Source organism: Schistocerca piceifrons, chromosome 1 (genome assembly GCF_021461385.2).
Source record: "Schistocerca piceifrons isolate TAMUIC-IGC-003096 chromosome 1, iqSchPice1.1, whole genome shotgun sequence".
Classification (NCBI taxonomy): Eukaryota; Metazoa; Arthropoda; class Insecta; order Orthoptera; family Acrididae; genus Schistocerca; species Schistocerca piceifrons.
Window position 1 is genome coordinate 235107639 of NC_060138.1, and position 21953 is coordinate 235129591.

The 21953-nt window shown below is 43.3% G+C and overlaps 1 protein-coding gene across 2 annotated transcripts in view; it reads left to right on the plus strand.

Annotated features, from left to right (window-relative positions):
• Nucleotides 1-21953, plus strand: part of LOC124803997 (inter-alpha-trypsin inhibitor heavy chain H4-like) — a 145493-nt gene that overhangs the window by 11379 nt on the left and 112161 nt on the right. For both annotated transcript variants that reach the window (XM_047264717.1, XM_047264718.1), the window contains exon 2: nucleotides 9647-9813. In XM_047264717.1, coding sequence (XP_047120673.1) covers nucleotides 9647-9813 — 167 coding nt within the window. The remainder of the gene's footprint in view (nucleotides 1-9646; nucleotides 9814-21953) is intronic.

Here is a 21953-nt window from a genome sequence, read left to right on the forward strand (position 1 = left end):
GAGGACCTACCTAAACGTGCTTCACTCTTCCCTGATGAACGGCCATCTTTGAAGCTGTTGTACCACTCAGTGGTAGCCACTGTTTCTCCCAAAACACTTGTCGAATCCTGCGGATTGTTTCACCTTGAGAATCGTCAAGCTTAAAATTTGGTGCAATAACGTTGTTCAACTTTCTCATTTTGACCACAATACAAAACCCGACGACTACCACCTACACGCGTTCAGTTGTCAACAGCCAGCCAATGACGGGCTGTTCCCGCAGCCATGAAGAAAATCAGGTACGCGCACAGAGTATGTCTACAAACATAGACAGAATACGCGCCCAGTACCGTGGTTGATTTCAACGGTAGACGTTAAAGTAGGTTACTTTTTGAACAGTCTTCGTATAGAGGGCTAAAACAGAAATATCGACATCATCTGTATATGTTATTTCTTTATTTTAAGTTCATTCGCCAGGCATATAATTAGTAGACGAGGGCAAAGATATTTCAATATACATTGGAAAACATTCTAGTAGAAATCTTCTACGGACGTGGGTAGAAAAATTAAAAATAATAATCAGGATTCGAACACGGTGCGCAAAAGCAAGAAGCTCCGATGCTTGCTATTGCGTCACCAGTCACTTGGTAAAAGCTACATCAAGCTGACCGCGCGGGGAGCCGTGCGGTCTAAGCACTTTCCCACGGTTCACGCAGTTCCCTCCGTCGGAGGTTCGAGTTCTCCCTTAGGAATGGGCGTGTGTGTTGTCCTTAATGTATGTTTGTTTAAGATTAAGTAGTGTGTAACTTAACAACTTTGTCCCATAGAACGTACCACAAATATCAAATTTTTTTGCATATAATGCACCTGGAAAATTTTGACTGATGTTTTCTCAGAAACTGTCGAATACCTACGAATAACCCAAGACACATGTTAGCTTATATTGGCCTCTCTTTAACTGAGCTAAGTTTCTGAGAAATCTGGTTATGATGACACTTGCCGTGTTCTTCTTGTGAGTATATTCACCCAATATTTGAAGATGAGTTTTCATTTATTACTTCTTTACTATAAACTTTGTTTGCAAGAAATTTTGCAGTGTCCACATACGCGTATACAACTGATCGCACCTGGAAAATTATATTACTGTACAACAAGTAATTTATTCTTCAACACAGCAAAATTGCTTTCTAATTCTATAAATTAGTTTTTTAACTTTTTTTAAAACATTTACAGTATTAGTCACGCGGGACTATCTGTTTTTCGGGACGTTCTCGGTAAACACGACCTGGGAAAGGATCTAGCACCGCAGCGTATCAGGTGTGAATTTTATGCAGATAAGATCAGATCAGCATGCTGTCTTGTTCAACTATAATGATCTTTGTCGTTTCTCAGCACCAGAGATGCTTATTTCAATACCTCCCATTAGTGAGTATGTGCAGTGGTCAAATAGTGGAATGCTATTATCGACGATGTTCAGTATTTTTTTGAACGGAATAACAATTTGTCTTTCGGCCTGTTGTTTTCATTTTAAACTATAGACTGTCCTAAAAAAATGGATAAAAAGTTTGAATCTGTTGACTGTCTTTACATAGAAATAGATCTTTCCAAGCAGTTTCGGCTTGCGGTACTATAGCAGCCATGGACGGTGTTAAAATGTGTCTACTGCATTTGTGTCAAATTTATTTGACGTGTTATCAAGGTTATTTTGTGACTGTGGAAAGCTACTGCATTATTTGGCCTGTGTCTCTGGATATACATTAAACGGTATATTGTCTGGTTTTCCTATTCGATACGTTTGTCCACGTTAAGGTGTCGCGTAATCCCTTATATAGTTGGCAATATTGTTCGAAGTTATTAATTGCTAATGATATTTTCGCGCAATATAAAGTTTCAACCTAAAACTATACTGTATAGTCTATATGTTATTTTGCAAATAATATCACACAAGCATTATTCCATTAAGTGGCACCTTTCAAAATCTGACGAATATTATCCTAGTTTCCACATTTTTGAAACGGATATATGGCTTCAAATAACGTGAATCAGAATAACTGGAAATTCTGTCCAAACCTGAGTAAGAACCCGTCCGCTGAAGAGAAGGATATGTTCCGATAGGTGTTCCATACGTGCATTGCAGATACCTAAACAACTGTCACTGATAATGATACAGTAAACAATGATCCTCTAATACTCTTTCCACACGCTGACATTAACTCTAAAATGCAACGGAAGCTTTCTTCACTCGAAAATGTTCTTCGTAACTCATGGTCCTGTTCAATCATAGATGATCGGAGCGAGGTTATCAGCTGACTGAGGCTCCGATTGCTATCACTTCGTTTGGCAGTAGCCACGACTCTCAAAGAACGAAATTAAAAAAAAAATAAAAAATAAACTAAGGTAAAAGCCCTTGAGAGTACACTACTCGTTGCTGTGTCCTCGAGGCAGCGACAACAGTACCATTTATATCAATTAGTTTATTATAGTTTACCCATATCAGTATGGACACTCTTACAAAATATCGAAAGTATCCTGTAGAAAACGCTACTGCACCGACTACTGGAGCTGGGAAAGATCGTCTGGCAAGCCGTCAAATCTGCTTTGTACAGTTATTTCAAGTACACAAGGCTATCGAAACAAATGGGACACACGAGTGGATACTAACAATTTAGTATTAGACCATCTTAGATCGCATGATACCATTCTCCATACCGCCTGTACCCGTATGAAAGTTACTAAGGAATGTCAGACAGATAAGCATGTGGTGTCATAAACGTGCTAGGCGCTTCAGTCTGCAAACCGCGCGAAAGCTACGGTCGCAGGTTCGAATCCTGCCTCGGGCATGGGTGTGTGTGATGTCCTTAGGTTAGTTAGGTTTAAGTAGTTCTACGTTCTAGGGGACTGATGACCTAAGATGTTAAGTCCCATAGTGTTCAGAGCCATTTGAACCATCATAAACATATATTGAACTTTTGTTACCTTGTAACATTGGTGACAGTAACACTGCTGGTGTAAGCTTTCGATCTGCATTAATGAATCCTTACTAGTGGACCGTTGTAAATTCACTACTGGCTACACCAAGAAGAAATGCAGATGATAAACGGGTATTCATTGTACATATATATTATACTGTAACTGACATGTGATTACATTTTCACCCAATTTGGGTGCATAGATCCTGAGAAGTCAGTACCCAGAACAACCACCTCTGGCCGTAATAACAGCCTTGATACGCCTGAGCATTGAGTCAAACAAAGCTTGGATGGCGTGTACAGATACAGCTGCCCATGCAGCTTCAATACGATACCACAGTTCATCAAGATTAGTGACTGGCGTATTGTGACGAGCCACTTGCTCGGCCACCATTACCCAGACGTTTTCAGCTAGTGAGAGATTTGGAGAATGTGCTGGCCAGGGCAGCAGTCGAACATATTCTGTATCCAGAAAGGCCCGTACAGGACCTGCAACATGCGGTCGTGAATTACCCTGCCGAAATGTATGGTTTCGCAGGGATCGAATGAAGGGTAGAGCCTCGGGTCGTAACACATCTGAAATGTAACGTCCATTGTTCAAAGTGCCGTCAATACGAACAAGAGGTGACCGAGACGTGTAACCAGTGGCACCCCATACCATCACGCCGGGTGATACGCCAGTATGGCGATGACGAATACACGCTGCCAATGTGCGTTCACCACGATGTCGCCAAACACGGATGCGACCATCATGATGCTGTAAACAGAACCTGGATTCATCCGAAAAAATGACGTTTTGCCATTCGTGCACCCAGGTTCGTCGTTGAGTACACCATCGCAGGCGCTCCTGTCTGTGATGCAGCGTCAGGGGTAACCGTAGCCATGGTCTCCGAGCTGATTGTCCATGCTGCTGCAAACGTCGTCGAACTGTTCATGCAGATGATTGTTGTCTTGCAAACGTCCCCATCTGTTGACTCAGGGATCGAGACGTGGCTGCGCGATCCGTTACAGCCATGCGGATAAGATGCCTGTCATCTCGACTGCTGTTGGAATCCAGCACGGCATTCCGTATTACCCTCCTGAACCCACCGAGTCCATATTCTGCTAACAGTCATTGGATATCGACCAACACAAGCAGCAATGTCGCGATACGGTAAACCACAATCGCGATAGGCTACAATCCGACTTTTATCAAAGTCGGAAACGTGATGGTACACATTTCTCCTCCTTACACGAGGCATCACAACAACGTTTCACCAGGCAACGCCGGTCAACTGCTGTTTGTGTGTGAGAAATCGGTTGGAAAATTTCCTCATGTTAGCACGCTGTAGGTGTCGCCACCGGCGCTAACCTTGTATGAATGCTCTGAAAAGCTAATCATTTGCATATCACAGCATCTTCTTCCTGTCGGTTAAATTTTGCGTCTGTAGGACCTCATCTTCGTGGTGTAGAAATTTAATGGCCAGTAGTGTAGTATTATCAACTGCACAAGGATTACTAGCTTCAGAGCGTATTGGATAATCCAATGAAGTGCTAACCACATCGCGTACCGATTACAAAAAATCAGAAGTAATTTAATTTATGATATTAATTCAGTTTACTATAATTCAACATTTTTTTGAAATGATTAATTTAGTTTTATGTCATAAAAAGTGCAGAGAGGGCATAAAATTCAGACTGGCAATAACAAGAATGGATTTCGGAAAAGGAGAAGTTTCCTAACATTGAATATAAATTTTAGTATTATGAAAACTTTTCTGAATGTCTTTATGTAGCCTTATGTGGAAGGGAAATGTGGACCACGAAAAATTAATACAAGAAGAGAACGGAGGCTTAAGTGTGCTGAAGATTAAATGAACCATGGACATTGTCGTTGTTGGGGATACTTGCGTGCCAGAATGGTACCGATAGCCGTACTACAACGTATTGGTACCTGTTGAGAGGCAAGACGAACGTGTGGTTACTGAAGAGGGGCAGCAGCCTTTTCGGTAGTTGCAGGGGCAACAGTCTGGGTGATTGACTGATCTGGCCTTGTAACAGCAACCAAAACGACCTCGATGTGCTGGTACTGCAAACTGCTGAAATTTTTCCGGAGGGCATGCTGCTTTTCTGAGTGGTTAAACGATGATGGCGTCCTCTTGGGTAAAATATTCCGGAGGTACAATAAGCCCCCTTTTGGATCTCCGCGCGCGGACTACTCAGGAGGACGTCCTTATCGGGAGAAACAAAACTGGCGTTCTACGGATCGGAACGTGGAATGTCAGATCTCTTAATCGGGCAGTTAGGTTAGGAAATTTAAAAAGGGAAATGGGTAGATTAAAGTTAGATATTGTATGGAATTAGTGAAGTTTGGTGGGAGGAGGAACAAGACTTCTGACCAGGTGAATACAGCGTTATAAACACAAAGTCCAATAACTCTAATGAAAGAGTAGGATCTGGAACCGAGCGACCGCTACGGTCGCAGGTTCGAGTCCTGCCTCGGGCATGGATGTGTTTGATGTCCTTAGGTTTAAGTAGTTCTAAGTTCTAGGGGACTGATGACCACAGCAGTTAAGTCCCATAGTGCTCAGAGCCATTTGAACTATTTTTCAAAGAGTAGGTTTAATAATGAATAAAAAATAGGAATGTAGATAAGCTATTACGAACAATATAGTAAACGCATTATTGTAGCCAACATAGATACGAATCACACGCCTGCCACAGTAGTACATGTTTATATGCCAACCGGCCGTCGTGGCCGAGCGGTTCTAGGTGCTTCAGTCTGGAACCGCGCCACCGCTACGGTCGCAGGTTCGAATCCTGCATCGAGCATGGATGTGTTTGATGTCTTTAGGTTAGTTAGGTTTAAGTAGTTCCAAGTTCTAGGCGACTGATGACCTGAGAAGTTAAGTCGCATAGTCCTCAGAGCCATTTCAACCATTTGTTTATATGCCAACTAGCTCCGCAGAAGATGAAGCGATTGAAGAAATGTACGATGCGAAAAAATAAATTATTCAGGTAGTTAAGGGAGACAAAAATTTAAAAGAGGAAGCATTCTGGTTGAATTTTGCATAGAGCATAAATTAATATGGCTAACATTTGGTTTAAGAATAATGAAAGAAGGTTATACACCTGGAAGAGACCTGAGACACTGGAAAGTTTCAGATAGATTTTGTAATGGTAAGAGGAACCAGGTTTTAAATTGTAAGACATTTCCAGTGGCAGATGTGGGCTCAGACCACAATTTATTGGATATGAATTGTAGATTAAAACTGAAGAAACAGAAGAAAGGTAGGAACTTAAGGAGACGGGACTTGGATAAACTGCAAGAACGAGATGTTTTGTTGAGTTTCAGAGGGACCATTAGGGAACGGTTGACAAGAACAGTGGAAAAAATACAATGCAAGAAGACTGGGTAGCTTTGACAGATGAAATAGTGAAGGCAGAAGACGATCAAGTTGGTAAAAAGACGAGATCTAGTAGAAATCGTAGGATGACGGAAGAGATATTGAATTTAAGTGATGAAAGCAGTAAATATAAAAACGCAGTAAATGAAGCAGGGGAAAAGGAATACAAACGTCCCAAGAATGTGATCAACTCAAAGAGCAAAATGGCGAAGCAGATAGAGGAGAGATATAAGGATGTAGATTCATATATCGCTAGGGGTAAGAGAAATACTGCCTACAGGAAAATTAAAGAGATTTTTGGAGAAAAGAGAACCACCAGTATGAATATCAAGAGCTCAGATGGGAAACCAATCCTAAGTTAAGAAGGGAAAGCAAAAAGGTGGAAGGAGTGTGTAGAGGGTCTATAAAATTTCGATGTAATTAAAGGCAATGTTATGGAGATGGAAGAGGATGTAATTGATGATGAAACGGGAGAAACGATACTGCGTGAAGAATTTGACAGATTACTGAAAGACTTAAGTCGGAACAAGGTCCCAGGAGTAGACAACATTCCATTAGAACTACTGATAGCCTTGGGAGAGCCAGCCATGACAAAACTCTTCCATCTGGTGAGCAAGACGTATGAGACAGGCGAAATACCTTCAGACTTCAAGAAGAATATGGCCGGCCGGCGTGGCCGTGCGGTTCTAGGCGCTTCAGTCTGGAACCGTGTGACCGCTACGGTCGCAGGTTCGAATCCTGCCTCGGGCATGGATGTGTGTGATGTCCTTAGGTTAGTTAGGTTTACGTAGTTCTAAGTTCTAGGGGACTGATGACCTCAGATGTTAAGTCCCATAGTGCTCAGAGCCATTTGAACCATTTGAACCAAGAAGAATATAATAATTCCAATCTCAAAGAAAGCTGGTGTCGACGGATGGCGACTGAACTATCAGTTTAATAGGCCACACCTGCAAAATACTAACACGAATTCTTTACAAACGTACGGAAAAATTGTTAGAAGCCGACCTCGGGGAAGAACAGTTTGGATTCCGTAGAAATGTTGGAACACGCGAGGCAGTACTGGCCCTACGACTTATCTTAGAACATGGGTTAAGAAAAGGCAAACCTACGGTTATAACATTTGTAAACGGAGAGAAAGCTTTTGGTAATGTTGACTGGAATACTCTCTTTCAAATTCTGAAGATGACAAGTTTAAAATACAGGGAGTGAAAGGCTACTTACAATTTGTACAGAAACCAAATGGAAGTTATAAGAGTAGATGGGAAGGAAGGAAACAAAAGAAAACTTAGGAGTAGGTATTATAATTCATGGAGAAGAAATAAGAACTTCGAGGTTGGCCGACGACATTGTAATTCTGTCAGAGACAGCAAAGGGCCTGGAAGAGCAGTTGAAGAGAATGGACAGTGTCTTGAAAGGAGGATATTAGATGAACATTAGTAAAAGCAAAACGAGTATAATGGAATGTAGTCGAATTAAATCAGGTGATGGGAGGTAATTAGATTAGGAAATGAGTAAATGGGTTTTGTTGTTTGGGGAGCAAAATAACTAATGATGGTCGCAGTAGAGAGGATATATAATGTAGACTGGCTATGGCAGGAAAAGCATTTCTGCAGAAGAGATATTTGTTCACATCGAGTATAGATTTATGTGTTAGGATGTCTGTTCTGAAAGTGTTTGTATCGGGTGTAGTCATGTATGGAAGTGAAACATGGACGTTAAACAGTTGAGAGAAGTAGAGAATAGAAGCTTTGAAATGTGGTACTACAGAAGAATGCTGAAGATTCGATGGGTAGATCGTGTAACTAAAAAGAAGGTACTGAATAGAATTGGGGAGAAGAGGAATTTGTGGCACAGCTTGAGTAGCAGAACGGATCGGTTGGTAGGACACGTTCTGTGGCATGAAGTGATCACCAGTTTAGTACCGGAGGGAAGCATGGATGGTACAAATCGTAGAGGGAGACCAAGGCATGAATCACTAAACAGATTCAGAAGGATGTAGGTTGCAGTAGTTACTCGGAGATGAAGAAGCTTGCACAGGATAGAGTAGCATGTAAAGCTGCATCAAACCAGTCTCTGAACTGAAGACCACAACACAACTAATAATTAACGAGGAGATATTGAATGGAATGGAGGAGAGACGCAAGTGTAGCATCTATCTAACTGGAAGCAGCGAGACTTGCTAGCAGACATCAATAATTTGTCGATTTGGTAATGTAAGGAACTGTGTAAGTGTGTGTGTGTGTGTGTGTGTGTGTGTGTGTGTGTGCGTTCGTGTTTCGGTCGAGGGACACCTAGGGCTGATGAAAATAAATTACAAAAGGATGGATGTTGAAGTCTGAATATGATGATTTCAGATGGATTCAGACATACTTGCCTATTGAAGGTGAGCTACCAAATTTAATTATCTCTAGAGGAATGTTTTCTGACCCAGTGTAGTACATGTAGGACCTCGTTTGCTGATCGAGTTGGCATCCAGTTCTATTACGACACTGACGAACATTAAGAAAGAAAGTCCCCTGAATCAACAGAACTTCTTTAGAAACGCGGGGATATTTTACCCGCAGAGTTCCGGAAATTCATGACTGACAGGAAAGTGATGTTCTCAGCTTCCTTCGATGTTCCTGTTGAAGAATGTATTGTATCGAATGTTTCTTATAACCCTCCGTAGAAACTCCTGAGTTTCTGTTACCACAACTCGTTCTTTATTTTTCTGTCTAGCATTTGCGATTGAGGTGTAAGAATGGTTTATTCCTCATTCTGGGCTTGGGTCTTAGAGATAGGGTAAAGGGTTTCCCATTTCGCATCTATCTAAATTAAAATTTTGTTGTTTTTCACATTAGACTAGTCGTGCCTATTCGTATACACACTTAGCTACCAATCTGACTAACTTTCGAAATATAGTCCAGTGCAGTTCATTAATTTTTTTTTTTTTTTTGTATTTTTGCGAATGCTGTATCCAAGGGGCACTGCGACCTCCTGCTGTACATCTGTGTCTGCAAGACTGACTGCTCTGTAGACGTAAACAGCGTATCCACAACACGAGAAAGCCTCGGAGGATGGCACAAAGGACCTCAATGAAGTCATCCCTTCGCTTGGGGTGTTGACTCCATCAAACGACATTTCGCAGTGCCATGAACAACAGGACGACGTTATTGACAACTTTGGACATTGCTGCCACACTCTGAGGTTGCAATCCAACGATGTCGTTGGAGTAGGGTTGAAACTCCCAGGGGGTGATAGCAGTATCAATAGCGTCGTTCTGTCTGCGTATAGCCGCAAGACAACTTTCACTGACTGAATTTTATTTTACAGGGACTTCAACAACCCAGGGTGTACAAACTGCATGTGTCGTCCGAGGTCCGCAACCGTTATGCTAAAACGCTTATTACCAGCAAGATTGGCAACCCTGCAAATCAAGCACAAGAAGTATCTTTCGACGCTGTGCTGCCTGAGAACGCTTTTATCTCCCGCTTCGTTATGTGAGTACACAGAGACCTGGGCAAGTAGTAGCAACAGAGTGCTACACATTTTCTCTACTTTGAGGCCAATAAGCGGTTTCGAGATATGGACCAGATTTTTTCACAGTAATAATAAAGTGCATTATTATTTTGCTTACTTAATAAGTTTTGAAGAAGCAATGTGTTGACACTGGATGGCGCATTAAGCAGGTCTGAGCTGATTCATTCTGCAAACTGAAGAAATACAATTGCAAATATCTGAGGAAATTCCAGAAATAACGCGCCTGGTGGCTCTTCGGAGAGAAATTCTGTGTAATTTTTCAGTTACTTCAATTCACATAGACCAAAATAGTTTGCAGTGCAGTTTATTTTCTATGAGATGTTGCTACAAAAGGTTGTTGGGCGTGATGATATGTGCTACTGTATTTACTGATGTCATTCTTTCCATCTATCACTGTAATTATGGAAAGAAGTGAAAATCACCTGATATCAAATCAAGGCCTTGAGGAGTATGCTGAAATTGCTTGCAGCCAAATATCAAGGTGTCTGAGCGTCGTATGTGAGTGCCCACACTGATTTAGGCTTTCCGCAATTTACCTAAGACATTTTTGAAGAGGAAACAATTGATTTCCTTGTCACCCTTGTTATTCCCACATTACACCTATAGTATTCACTTTAATTATTTACGTGTTTAACCTGATCTGATTAGGGCCATCAGGCTCTTTTACATCGGACAAGTGTTTCACTCATACTGTACATGCTTTACATCATAGTTACCCAACAAATAATGATCTTAATATGACAACTACTATTAAAATTGAATGTCTGAAGTGGCAGTTTAAGTAGTACTGACTAAGAACTAATAAAGTTAATACTGGCAGTGCTTGTACTTCTGCACTCTTAATGATAAGAGTAATAATAAAAATAATGTCACTCTTAAAACTTTTTCTATTGCACTCATATAGTTGGCGACCAAATCCGACTGAAATTTGCTGTTGTTTACTTTTTCTAGTGTTATAAATATTTGACAAATAACAAATGTGGGAAATGGTATTACTGATTTCCACAGCTGCGATGGATCAAAAAATCCACTACAGGTATGGTGCATTTTGTATGACTCAGTAATTTCCATTACATGGCTCATTACAGCTGATACTCCTGTAGATTTCTGGCGTTCCATTACTAAGAATAAGCAAGGTACGAAAAACTCAGCTCGTATGTTACAGGAATAGGTATATTGTCGGAAAGACGTATGTGATATTTAATGTTCGGGCGTTAATTTATTATGTCAAAATTATAATTCGAACAGTCCGCGGGTATACTCCCGGTCCATAGTGTCCAGCTGACACAATATTTCTGCGATGAGACATGTCGCCAACGTCAGGTGCACTGACGAACTGAGCCCCTGATTTCACGCTCTCACTAGGTCACGGACTGGTCATCGAGTCCAGCGCCAAAGGAAGCTAAGCAGCTTAGCTGTTGTTCTTCCGTTGGCCTCTCTGGTGGTAGTGTTGACTCTCTTTGGAATGGTCGTCATGCTACTTCCGTAGATTTTGAAAACAGGCTACCGCTGCGAGGTCCTCAGTGGCAGGCTGTCGTGTGTCGGAACGCCGCTACTCCTTCACCCATTTCTCCGTGACTTGGTAGACATGCTGCTAGTTGCGCGGTGGTGGTGGTGGTAGGGCGGGGGTCAAGATGGCGTTAATTAGTCGCAGCTCCTTCCGGTACACCACCTCGTGCAACGGGGATGGCGGAGGTCGCACGGGTGGTGAGGAAGCGGAGGCTTGGGGATGTCTGTTGGCGCGAAGGGATAAGGGTTGTCCCAGTGTGGGTACGACCCATCCCTTATGGACGCCGCAGCCTTCTTGAGGAAGAGCTGCACTTTGCGCTCATCTGGGAGTGGCAGGCACAGGGGCAGCTCTTCGTCCTCCGATGCCTCTTCCTCGTCGTGGGAGGAAGCAGACGGCGTCTCTTCGCTGGCTGTTGTGGCTGTCTCCACAGCGGGAGACAGAGCAGGCGTCTCGACGTCCATCTCCAGGTGCACTGCCTCCAGCATTTCTGCAGGGGGTTAGGCGATGGCCATCTGTGTGGCGGTGTCCAGCCCCACCGGATGCCTCACAGGGGTGGCAGGGGCGGAGACAGGCGCCTTCTTCTTGAGATCCTGGTCTCCTCAGGCAGCTGCTGGAGCTGGTGATGGACAACTGCTAGCTCGTTCTTGAGTGCACCTCTTTCGGCTGCAAAGGCAGCGTGGAAGCCGGCCACGGCGTCATCAGTGGCGGCTTCGATGTGGCGCGGTTCGCACCCCTCGCCAGAGCGGGGAGCCGGGGCGGCTGTCGTGGCGCCAGACATCGCCGCAGGGCGTGTCGCGGCGTGCTGGCGGCAGAACCCTTTTAGGTAGCCGCAGCTACACGACTTTGTGGCGTGTGAGCCGCCACAGTTCGCGCATCTGCAAGCCACTTCTCATGGCTTGTTGCAATTACATCGAGCACTGCCGCGCGCTTCAAGCACGCGACGGCGTTCTTGCAAACATTCGCAGTGTGCTCCGTTTTCTGGCACTTTTGGCACTGCATCTTCTTCTGTGTACTCTTCGTATGCCATTTGCTGCCGCGGATGCTCCCCATCGCGTCGATGAGTAGCGCCAGTACGGCCGCCAGCTTGCCTCCCTTGTGACCAGCCATATCTAGCGGCTAGTGGCGTAGGCGAGGGATTGTAACGAAGTGAATGTGTGCGTCCGTGCTGAGTTCCTGAGGGCGGCCGCCTGTCTTAAATCCCCTCCTTCTGCGAGGTGTTTCCTCCGCGGTCCACGCCCGCCAAGAAATTGACACCTCAACGACCCGTACCGCCAAGACTTTATGGACTCCCTAAAGTCCACAAAGAAGGGGTGCCGTTACTCCCAATTGTCAGCAACATTAGGCACCTACATATTTGCTGGCCAAATACCTGGCAGAATTACTAAGCCATTATGTGGGTAAATGCCCTCATCACGTTTGTAATTCTGTGGATCTTGTAAAACGTCTCGACAACTTCAAGTTAAAAGACTCAGATATCCTGGTGAGTTTTGACGTTGTAACATTGCTCACCAGTGTGCCTCTTCGAGAGTCAGTTGAGCTTATTGCGCAGAAATTTGACGAGAAGACGACTAACTTTCTCAGGCACGTTCTGACCTCCATGTATTTTCTCTTTAATGGGGAATACTGTGAACAAACAGAAGGAGTCGCAATGGGGAGCCCATTCTCATCTGTGGTCGCAAATTTCTATATGGAGTACTTCGAGGAGGAAGCTTCGGCGTCATCCAAATGGAAACATGCTTGTTTTCCCAGTTATGTGGATGACACGTTCATGATCTGGCCCCTTGGAAGGGACAAGCTCCTAGACTTCCATATGCACCTGAACTCCATACATCCGAACATCAAATTCACTTTAGAGACCAAAGCAGAAAGAAGATTACCATTCCTGGACGTCGTGGTCAAAAGAAGAGCGGATGACACCCTGGGCCACGGGGTATAAAGGGAGAAAACGCACACAGACCTGTACTTATATACAGGTAGCTGCCACCACCTTTCGCAGAGGAATGGGGTGTTAAAAACACCGGTGCACAGGGTGCGCACCATCTCTGATGCAGAGAGTCTGCCCATAAGCTGGAACACCCCAAAATTGCATTCCGGTAAAACGGGTACTCGAAATGGCAGATCAGACGCGCTGTCCACCCGACCTCTACAGTACAGCGTGTGGAGACGAAAGAAGTCAGGGAGGAAGAGACAGCCTATGTGCTCTATACTGGCGCACTATTGAATATTGAGGAAACACCTATGTCTTTTGCCAACCAATAGAACACGAGCATTATTGGGAAGTGTCAAAGACGATCTCAGTTTGCGGAAGGCCGGCATATACCAGATTCTGTGTCGATGTGGGAAGACTTATATTGGACAGACAGTGCGTATCATCGAAGGTCGTTGCCGAGAACAATAGAGGCACACTCGACTTAGATACCCCAACAAGTTGGCGGTCGCAGAGCACTGTTTGTCCGAAAATCACGAAATGGACTACCAACATACCAGGGTCTTGACACAGACATCTAAGTACTGGGACAGCGTCGTTAGAGAGACTATCGAAATTGGTACCAGGGACGGACTAATCAACCGAGATTGCGGCTATAACTTCTGTTGTGGCGTAACAAGACAGCTACGCCACACTGAAGTAGCCGAAAGGCACGCGTAATCTCACGTAGGCTAGATAGAGGTCTGAAACAGGATACTTAATGAATGGTAGCAAGAAAAGTACGTAGCTGCTTTAATACTTAACTTTTAATCCTTCATGTGAATACAGCATTCCTTGATGATACAAGTGAGACTCTATCTTAAAATGGTTAATGGCGCCTTGCTAGGTCGTAGCCATTGACTTAGCTGAAGGCTATTCTAACTGTCTCTCGGCAAATGAGAGAAAGGCTTCGTCAGTGTAGTCGCTAGCAAAGTCGTCGTACAACTGGGGCGAGTGCTATTCCGTATCTCTAGACCTGCCTTGTGGTGGCGCTCGGTCTACGATCACACAGTGGCGACACGCGGGTCCGACATGTACTAAATGGACCGCGGCCGATTTAAGCTACCACCTAGCAAGTGTGGTGTCTGGCGGTGACACCACAACTTCAGCAACGCATGACAGTCAGCATGGAGTCTTATTAAAAAGACGTTCAATGTCCGTTGGACACCATGGACCGGCAGTACACCCGTGGCCTCTTCGAGCAAGAAATACCGTGGGAGAAACTGGAGAATCACAACATTATAACTGATAAATATTTAAATAATAGGTTTGTGCACGTTAAATAGTATATTATGATATGAAAGCAATTTACAAGTAATTTCTTCATGATCTATAAACACTAGTTACATGCCCACTAAATATCATAAAAATCGTACAAAATATGTAAATAAAATATGTCTTTCCGCCACATTGCAAACGAGACTGAATTAAACCGTCTTGTGCATTTACGCACTACTTATGGAAGAGAGAAGGAGGCGATAAGGAAACGAGTATGGGAAATGGGCTTTTATTTATGTGGGAGGGGTGGTTTGGGACATAAGCTAGCATGGACAGACAACAGCGCATCCTGCATCTCGTTATCTGTTTGTACCTTGATAAACGTAGACATGTCTGGAGAGAACCCAGCAATATAGACCGACTCCAACACTCTGTCTGACATGTGCAACAACGTTGTAGACAAGTGATGTTCTGTAGTGGCATTGCATGAGATCACCGTACGCCTCTCGTTGTTGTTGAGAGCAACCGCACTGCTCTACGGTACAGGAACGAGACTCTCTGCAACCAGCAGTGCGATCGTATCGCCAACAATTATGGTGACAGTTTCATCTTGAGGGGCGATCACTCGCGTGGACGTTGTGCTGTACTCGTGAACTCGTTGCTCCAGCATGTGGGATCACCAGAACAGAGTAGCCAGCCTGCTCCCCGAACGCGAATCCAGTCGAACATCTGCAGGCTCGATTGAAACGAGCTGTTTTTGCATGTCGACAACGACCACGTAGGCTGCCCAACTTATGCAGAATCGGCGTTGAAGACAGGGATAGTTTGGACCAGGATTGGTTAGATGACGCATCGATGGTATGCCACGACGGATTCAAGCCAGCGCTCGAGTAAGAGGACATTTCACTACGTGTTGACGCATTGCTCAGAATTGATGTAAAAAACGCCCGTTGGAAACAGACGATTTTGTCTTTACACATTTTTTTTCGTTTCCTTTTTCGACGTGGTGACCTGGACATATTGCAAACGAATATGTATTCATATATCAGAGCCAGTTTTTCTTTCTTTGTGCTATGAAATTAGAAATACTGAGGTTATGGAATATTTGATGTGTGGAGAACAGCAGACCAGCTCGCCAAGCCTGCCGGTTCACAATGTCACTTCATTGTGAGCTCTGCTTGCAGTATTAATTGCTGCTTTTCTTAATGTTTGTAAATGAGTATGGTCCTGCAGTAAATTTGTTTTTAGTACGCTCTCGTATAACATCTTTGGTATGTCACACTTTCTATAATTTAATTTACAATGTTAGCTTAAAAGCAGAAATTGAACATGCATCGTCCGGTTGAAACCATGTATAGCGTTAACAAATTGTTGTAGCATCTGTGTGTAGCGCTCTATGTTCGCTCTGACGTGATAGAATGCGACGAGGAAATGTGACCCGGATTCACCTATGTGATATCGTATACCAAACATTCGAGTACTGGGCGTACACAGAGGGCATGCGCATCTGACTGTGATTTTCAGTAGCTCAAATGTATGAAACCTGCACTATTACATATCCGTCAAGGCGAAATCGTACTCGTTAGATGGAAACCAATCACCGATATCTTACCCATCGGTAGCAGATCACACCAAACGCTGACAGGAAGTTACGAATTTTCTATTGTCTTTGGGTAACAACTCATGAAGAGTAGGACTTCTGTTACGATGCATCGTTGAAGACTTCCGCAATGTCCTGAGGCCATTACCAACAGGAAGGTCAGACTGGCCAGTATTTCAACCCACAGACTTAATGGGACTCGAAGAACAATTAGCTTACACGTCGATCAAACTTTCTGGGGTCAACACATTCCGCCGATCGCTTTTTGGTTGTACCTGTGGCGTTCCCTGTCTTCTGGAATTTGTCGTGCAGTTTCTTGTTGTGGTCTTGTTAGATGTGCACTTACCATATTTTTCGGTGAAGACATTCCCAGTCAAAATATGACTGGCACATCAGATGTACCGAAATACACTGCGTACTCTCTGATGTAACGTGTCACAGTTTCTTCATCAATTGAACAAGCAACTTACCGCCAACAGGAAAGAAACATTCTTCATAAGATTGCACCACTTTTTGGTATTATTTAGGACGAATACATAGAAGAAACACCGAATAGTGCAGTGTAATTCTGGATCATCCAGGCCACTGTCTTGCTGTTCTTATAACTAAATGGCCGTAAGATCTTCCAGCTGAACAACGACCGTACATCGATAGATAACTACAGTAGTAACACTTCGGACGCGTATTCGGGACGACGTACTTCAATTTCCCGTAGCAGTGGACTCGCTATTGAACTCGGTAAACTGAGTATCCTGTCGTTACGCACCTTGTATTGAGAATACGTTTTATAATGATAGGCTTTTAGTTACTGTTCAAAAGAAATACTGTAGGAGTTACCCTCTGATTGAAAATATCCTTGGAAAAGGCTTCATGTTCTTCGTTACCAGAATATAAAATCAGGAATGTCTGATCTTGTCTTTTCGCTTCTCGAGACCATTTTTGTGTGACCACATCTGTCACTAAAAAGAACAAAACCTTGATTTTCTTACCAGTTATGCACAGCACAGATAAAGTACGTCAATAGACCAGACTGAATTTGTACTGAAAGATGGAGTATTATTTCCTATTAAATGGCAGGGAGAGATTACAAATGATTTGCGTTCAACGAACTGTTGGCCATGGGCATTATCTGACAGTACATGGTCATATCCAGAAATATTTATAAGGTATAGAGAGAAAAAAAAGTAACTCAGATGTGTGTGCAGAGCCACTAGCACACTTTTCCACGTCATACTACAGTGTCTGCTTTAAGAAACCATGACGGTAAAAGAGAGGCAGCAGATTTATTGCAATTTCGTCGATGACGTGTTGCAAAATGAGAATTTGCCTCTTCAACAAAACATGCTCAAACTTTTCAGGGAATCAAGAGAGAACAACCTGACGAACTGCTCAGAACAGAAGAATGAGACTTGCCATGTGGAGAGAGTACGTCTCGATCAACAAATACACATATATTACACATATACTCCAGTAGCTACCATATGGTGCACGGTGGCGGGTACGTTCTACCACTGCTAGTCATTCCTTGCCCTGTTCCAATAAAAAATGGACACGACGATAGGAATGAAGGAAAGACTGGTCTTCGTTTCTGAAGCCCATTTGTCTTGAGATATCAGTGAATTTCGAAGGGATCCTGGTTCTTAGTAGCTAACCTGCCACAGAGGTGGTGAAAAGGCTCCAGTACACCACAGTCTCGCGTCGTGATGGAACTGAACCGTTACATCCAGTAGAAATGCGCTGGGCCCAAAACCGAGAGAACTGTAGATCTAAACAACTCTCTGCTGCCATAGTGTGATGGTAGTGAGTGGAGTGGTCAAAAGGTATGCACAACAACATTGCAATAATAACGAATTTTTTTATTATCAGTGCAAAAACATTCATGTGAATCCAAAACTCAATCAAGAGCGGAACTCAAAATTACAGTTTTACCATCACAATCTATAACAACCCCAATTTATAGAATTGTGTAAAAGAATGTAAGACAACACCACTTATATCGTTGGCCATCAAGTTTAGAATTATTTTAAGAAAGTTAAACACCTAGAACAGAATTAAAAGAAGTAGCCTAGCATCTGCATTCCTACAAAAGTATCAGTAGTAGCAAATACATTTATAACGTTCGAATTTCGAATATGGAACGTGCAGTTACACCAAATGAACTTCTGATCGGCTGAAAAGAAGTGTGGAAAAACACTAGTTTGAATGTCGTCTCGGTAGGCCACACAAGGTAACTTAAGGTCCCTTAATGCCGATTAATAATGAATGACAAGCATTACTTGTAAACACATTCACTTTGTTTGATTCGACAACAGTACACATCACTCAGTGCAATTTGGTATGATACACTTTATATTAATCTGTATTTGAACAAAATAGGTTGGACAATTGCTCGAAATCATATGCTGGCTGCAGAATCCGTGTGTAGGTCCGTGTGCAGGTCCCACTTCTCGCTCTGTCAGCACAGGCTCACCCTGCGCAGGTTGTCGCTTCTACCTTAGCTCGTTGACCACTAAGCAGGAAGTAAGGCCACTGAGGAAGACAGTACCAATGAAGAAGCCATGGAGGCCATGGATCGCCACCTCTTTAGGTTTGACCAAGGTCTAAATTATTTCAGCACGTGCGCCAGACGTGACGGATCTGTTGGGCGGATATTCAAATGGGCTCACGAATGTGACAGATTTGAACTGTTATATATTTATGACTGTAAGTCAAAAAATTTTCGTTTAAAATTTCAAAAATACTTGAATTGTTAAATGGATCGCTAGGTGTCCAATCATAGAAATCTGAAAGGCGCATCCACCGAATGGTTAATGCTTCAGAGTTTTCATTTTTATTTGATATCAGTTATAATGCAGATATCGTGTTTTATAACTTCAGCATCTCTTCGAATAACGAATGTTGATCGTGGGTGAAACAGCCACCCAACACCGTGTTATAGCAAATAAAATGCAAACACATGTTGTTCAAGTACTGTGCTTTAGTAACTTTTACATATTACTGATGCAACTTTGGCGAAGGTGTGGTCAGCAAGCTACAATGAGGCCTAACAACACTGTTATTTCATGTAATACCTTGTGCAACAAATAACATACCAATAAAACGCTGAACCCATTCACCCAGACGCACTCGGAATAATTACTATGGAAACAAAATAAAAACAAAAATGCAGAGTTCACAATCAAAATAGTAATTAAAATAATTTGTAGTATTTGTAGTGTTACGAAAGACTGTGATGGTTTTCTGACTCAAATTTTATCACCTCAATCTAAAATAATCACTCCTCAAAATGAATATTAGGACCAATAGTTATTTAGAAAGGACTACAAGAGTTCCTACTAGAAATATTTATTTACTCTTTTGTGGAATTCATACGAAATCTTTTCACAATTTTCAACATTTAAATTTTCAAAATTTAATCACAGATGAATTAACTATTTCGACTGAAAATAATGGTCAGTTTCAGTCACCTCTGTTTGAAGTGCATCCTTTTTAATAAAGTAATTTTTTCCTCTTGTATGTTTATCGATAACGAGATTGTTTGTTATAATCCACTCTGCAACAATGTACACATTGGAGAGTCTCTCTTTCCCCGTACTGCAAATGAAAACAAGTATAGTCAACATCTTGAAATAATAGTCAGAACAGTACATTTTATTGATTACTTCACTTTTAGTGAAATGAAAATTCAGAGAGACTTGTGCCTTTTTTGAAATGTCAAAAAAATGGCTCTGAGCACTATGTGACTTAACTTCTGAGGTCATCAGTCGCCTATAACTTAGAACCAATTAAACCTAACTAACCTAAGGACATCACACACATCCATGCCCGAGGCAGGATTCGAACCTGCGGCTGTAGCGGTCGCTCGGTTCCAGGCTGTAGCGCTAGAACCGTACGGCCACTCCGGCCGACTTGAAATGTCACTTTCAGTTTGTTCACAACATCCTGAACAAATTCTCAGGGGACAGCACCTTCCAGCACTTGGCTGCCGAGTGGTGGAGGGGGGAAACCAGGCCGCTTTCGTCAGGCAACGCTGCCACTACACATGTGCCTACTGGTTTTTCACCGTACGGTACAACAGTCACTTCGTAACAGTTGTGGCAAATAAAGGCACAGTACTGTCAGATCTTCGGCATCGGCAATGGCTGGACATAAAATATTAGTTGGGCAAAGTCCAGTGACTTCAGCCGATTTAGGACTAGGAGGACCTGATTCAGGACGTTATGAACAAACAGCAACTGTAGGATATTTCATTGACCTTCGTTAGCCAGAACAAAGTTCATACTCTCACACTGATAGATACCTCTGTGACAGTATTGTCAATGACTCTATAGGTTTTGCCATGTGATGAAGTGGCTTCAGTCATCTCACACACATGCATACATCATATTCAATCAATCATATATTCACAAGCAATACATGTACAGACAGTTTTTATTTAAAACACATTGCCACAGAAACAAATTCATTTACAATCTGCAGTGTCGACCCATTGTTCAGGAAAGCTTCCCTCGGTGATCAAGCGAATGACGGAACTGGAAATCTCCTGTCAAACATTTCCAGTTGTGATTAGCTCTGTCCCGTCCGATTTTTGTGTGGAAAAAGCCAAGTTCTACGACAACCCGTCTTGCTCGCACTAGTTGGGTATGAATGATGTAATAAGAATTGTCGCACACAGTGAGTCATGGGATACCTCCTAAAAATGTATCGGACCTCCTCTTGCGCGTCGTTGTGCAGCAACTCGGCATGGACTCAACAAGTCGTTGGATGTCCCCTGAAGAAACAATTAGGCCTGCTGCCTCTACAGCCATCCAGAGAAACGAATGTGTGCCCGTGCCGGTTTTTGTGCACGAGCATTCTCGATTATGTCCCATAAACGTTCGATGGAATTCATGTCGGACGACCTGGGTGGCCAAATCATTCACTTGCACTTCTTCCAACGAACTGCGAACAACTGTGGCTTGGTGACATGGGATATTGTCATGCATAAAAATTCCCTCGTTGTGTGGGAACTTGAAGTCCCTGAATGGCTGCAAATGATCTGCAAGTAGCCGAACATTCCGAGGACCCAGTCCATTCTATGTAAACCCAACCCACACCATTATGGAGATACAAGAATCTTGCACAGTGCCTCGCTGACAACTTGGGGTCCGTGCCATCGTGGGGTCTGCGCTACCATCAGCTCTTACCAACAGAAATCGGGATTCATCCAACAAGGCAAGGGCTTCCCAGGTGTCTAGGGTCCAACCGATGTGGTCACGAGCCCAGGAGAGGTTCAAATGGTTCTGAGCACTGTGGGACTTAACTTCTGAGGTCACCAGCCCCCTAGAACTTAGAACTACTTAAACCTAACTAAGGACATCACACATATCCATGCCCGAGGCAAGATTCGAACCTGCGACCGGAGCGGTCGCGCGGTTCCAGACTGTAGCGCCTAGAACGGCTCGGCCACACTGGCCGGCCCCAGGAGAGGCGTTACAGAAGATGTCGTGCTGTCAACAGAAGCACTCGCGTCGGTCGTCTGCAGCTATAGCCCATTAGTGCAAAATTTCGCCTCCTTGTCCTAACGGATATGATCGTCGTACGTCCCACATTGATTTGTGCTGTTATTTCACTCAATGTTGCTTGTTTGTTAGCAGAGACAACTCTACACAAAATCCTATGCTATCGGTCTTTAAGTAAAGGCCATCGGCCTTTACGTTGTCCGTGTTGAGAGGAAACGCGTGAAATTTGGTATCCTCGACAAACTCTTGACACTGTGGAACTTGGAACATTGAATTCCCTAACGAATTTCGGTCTTTAAGTAAAG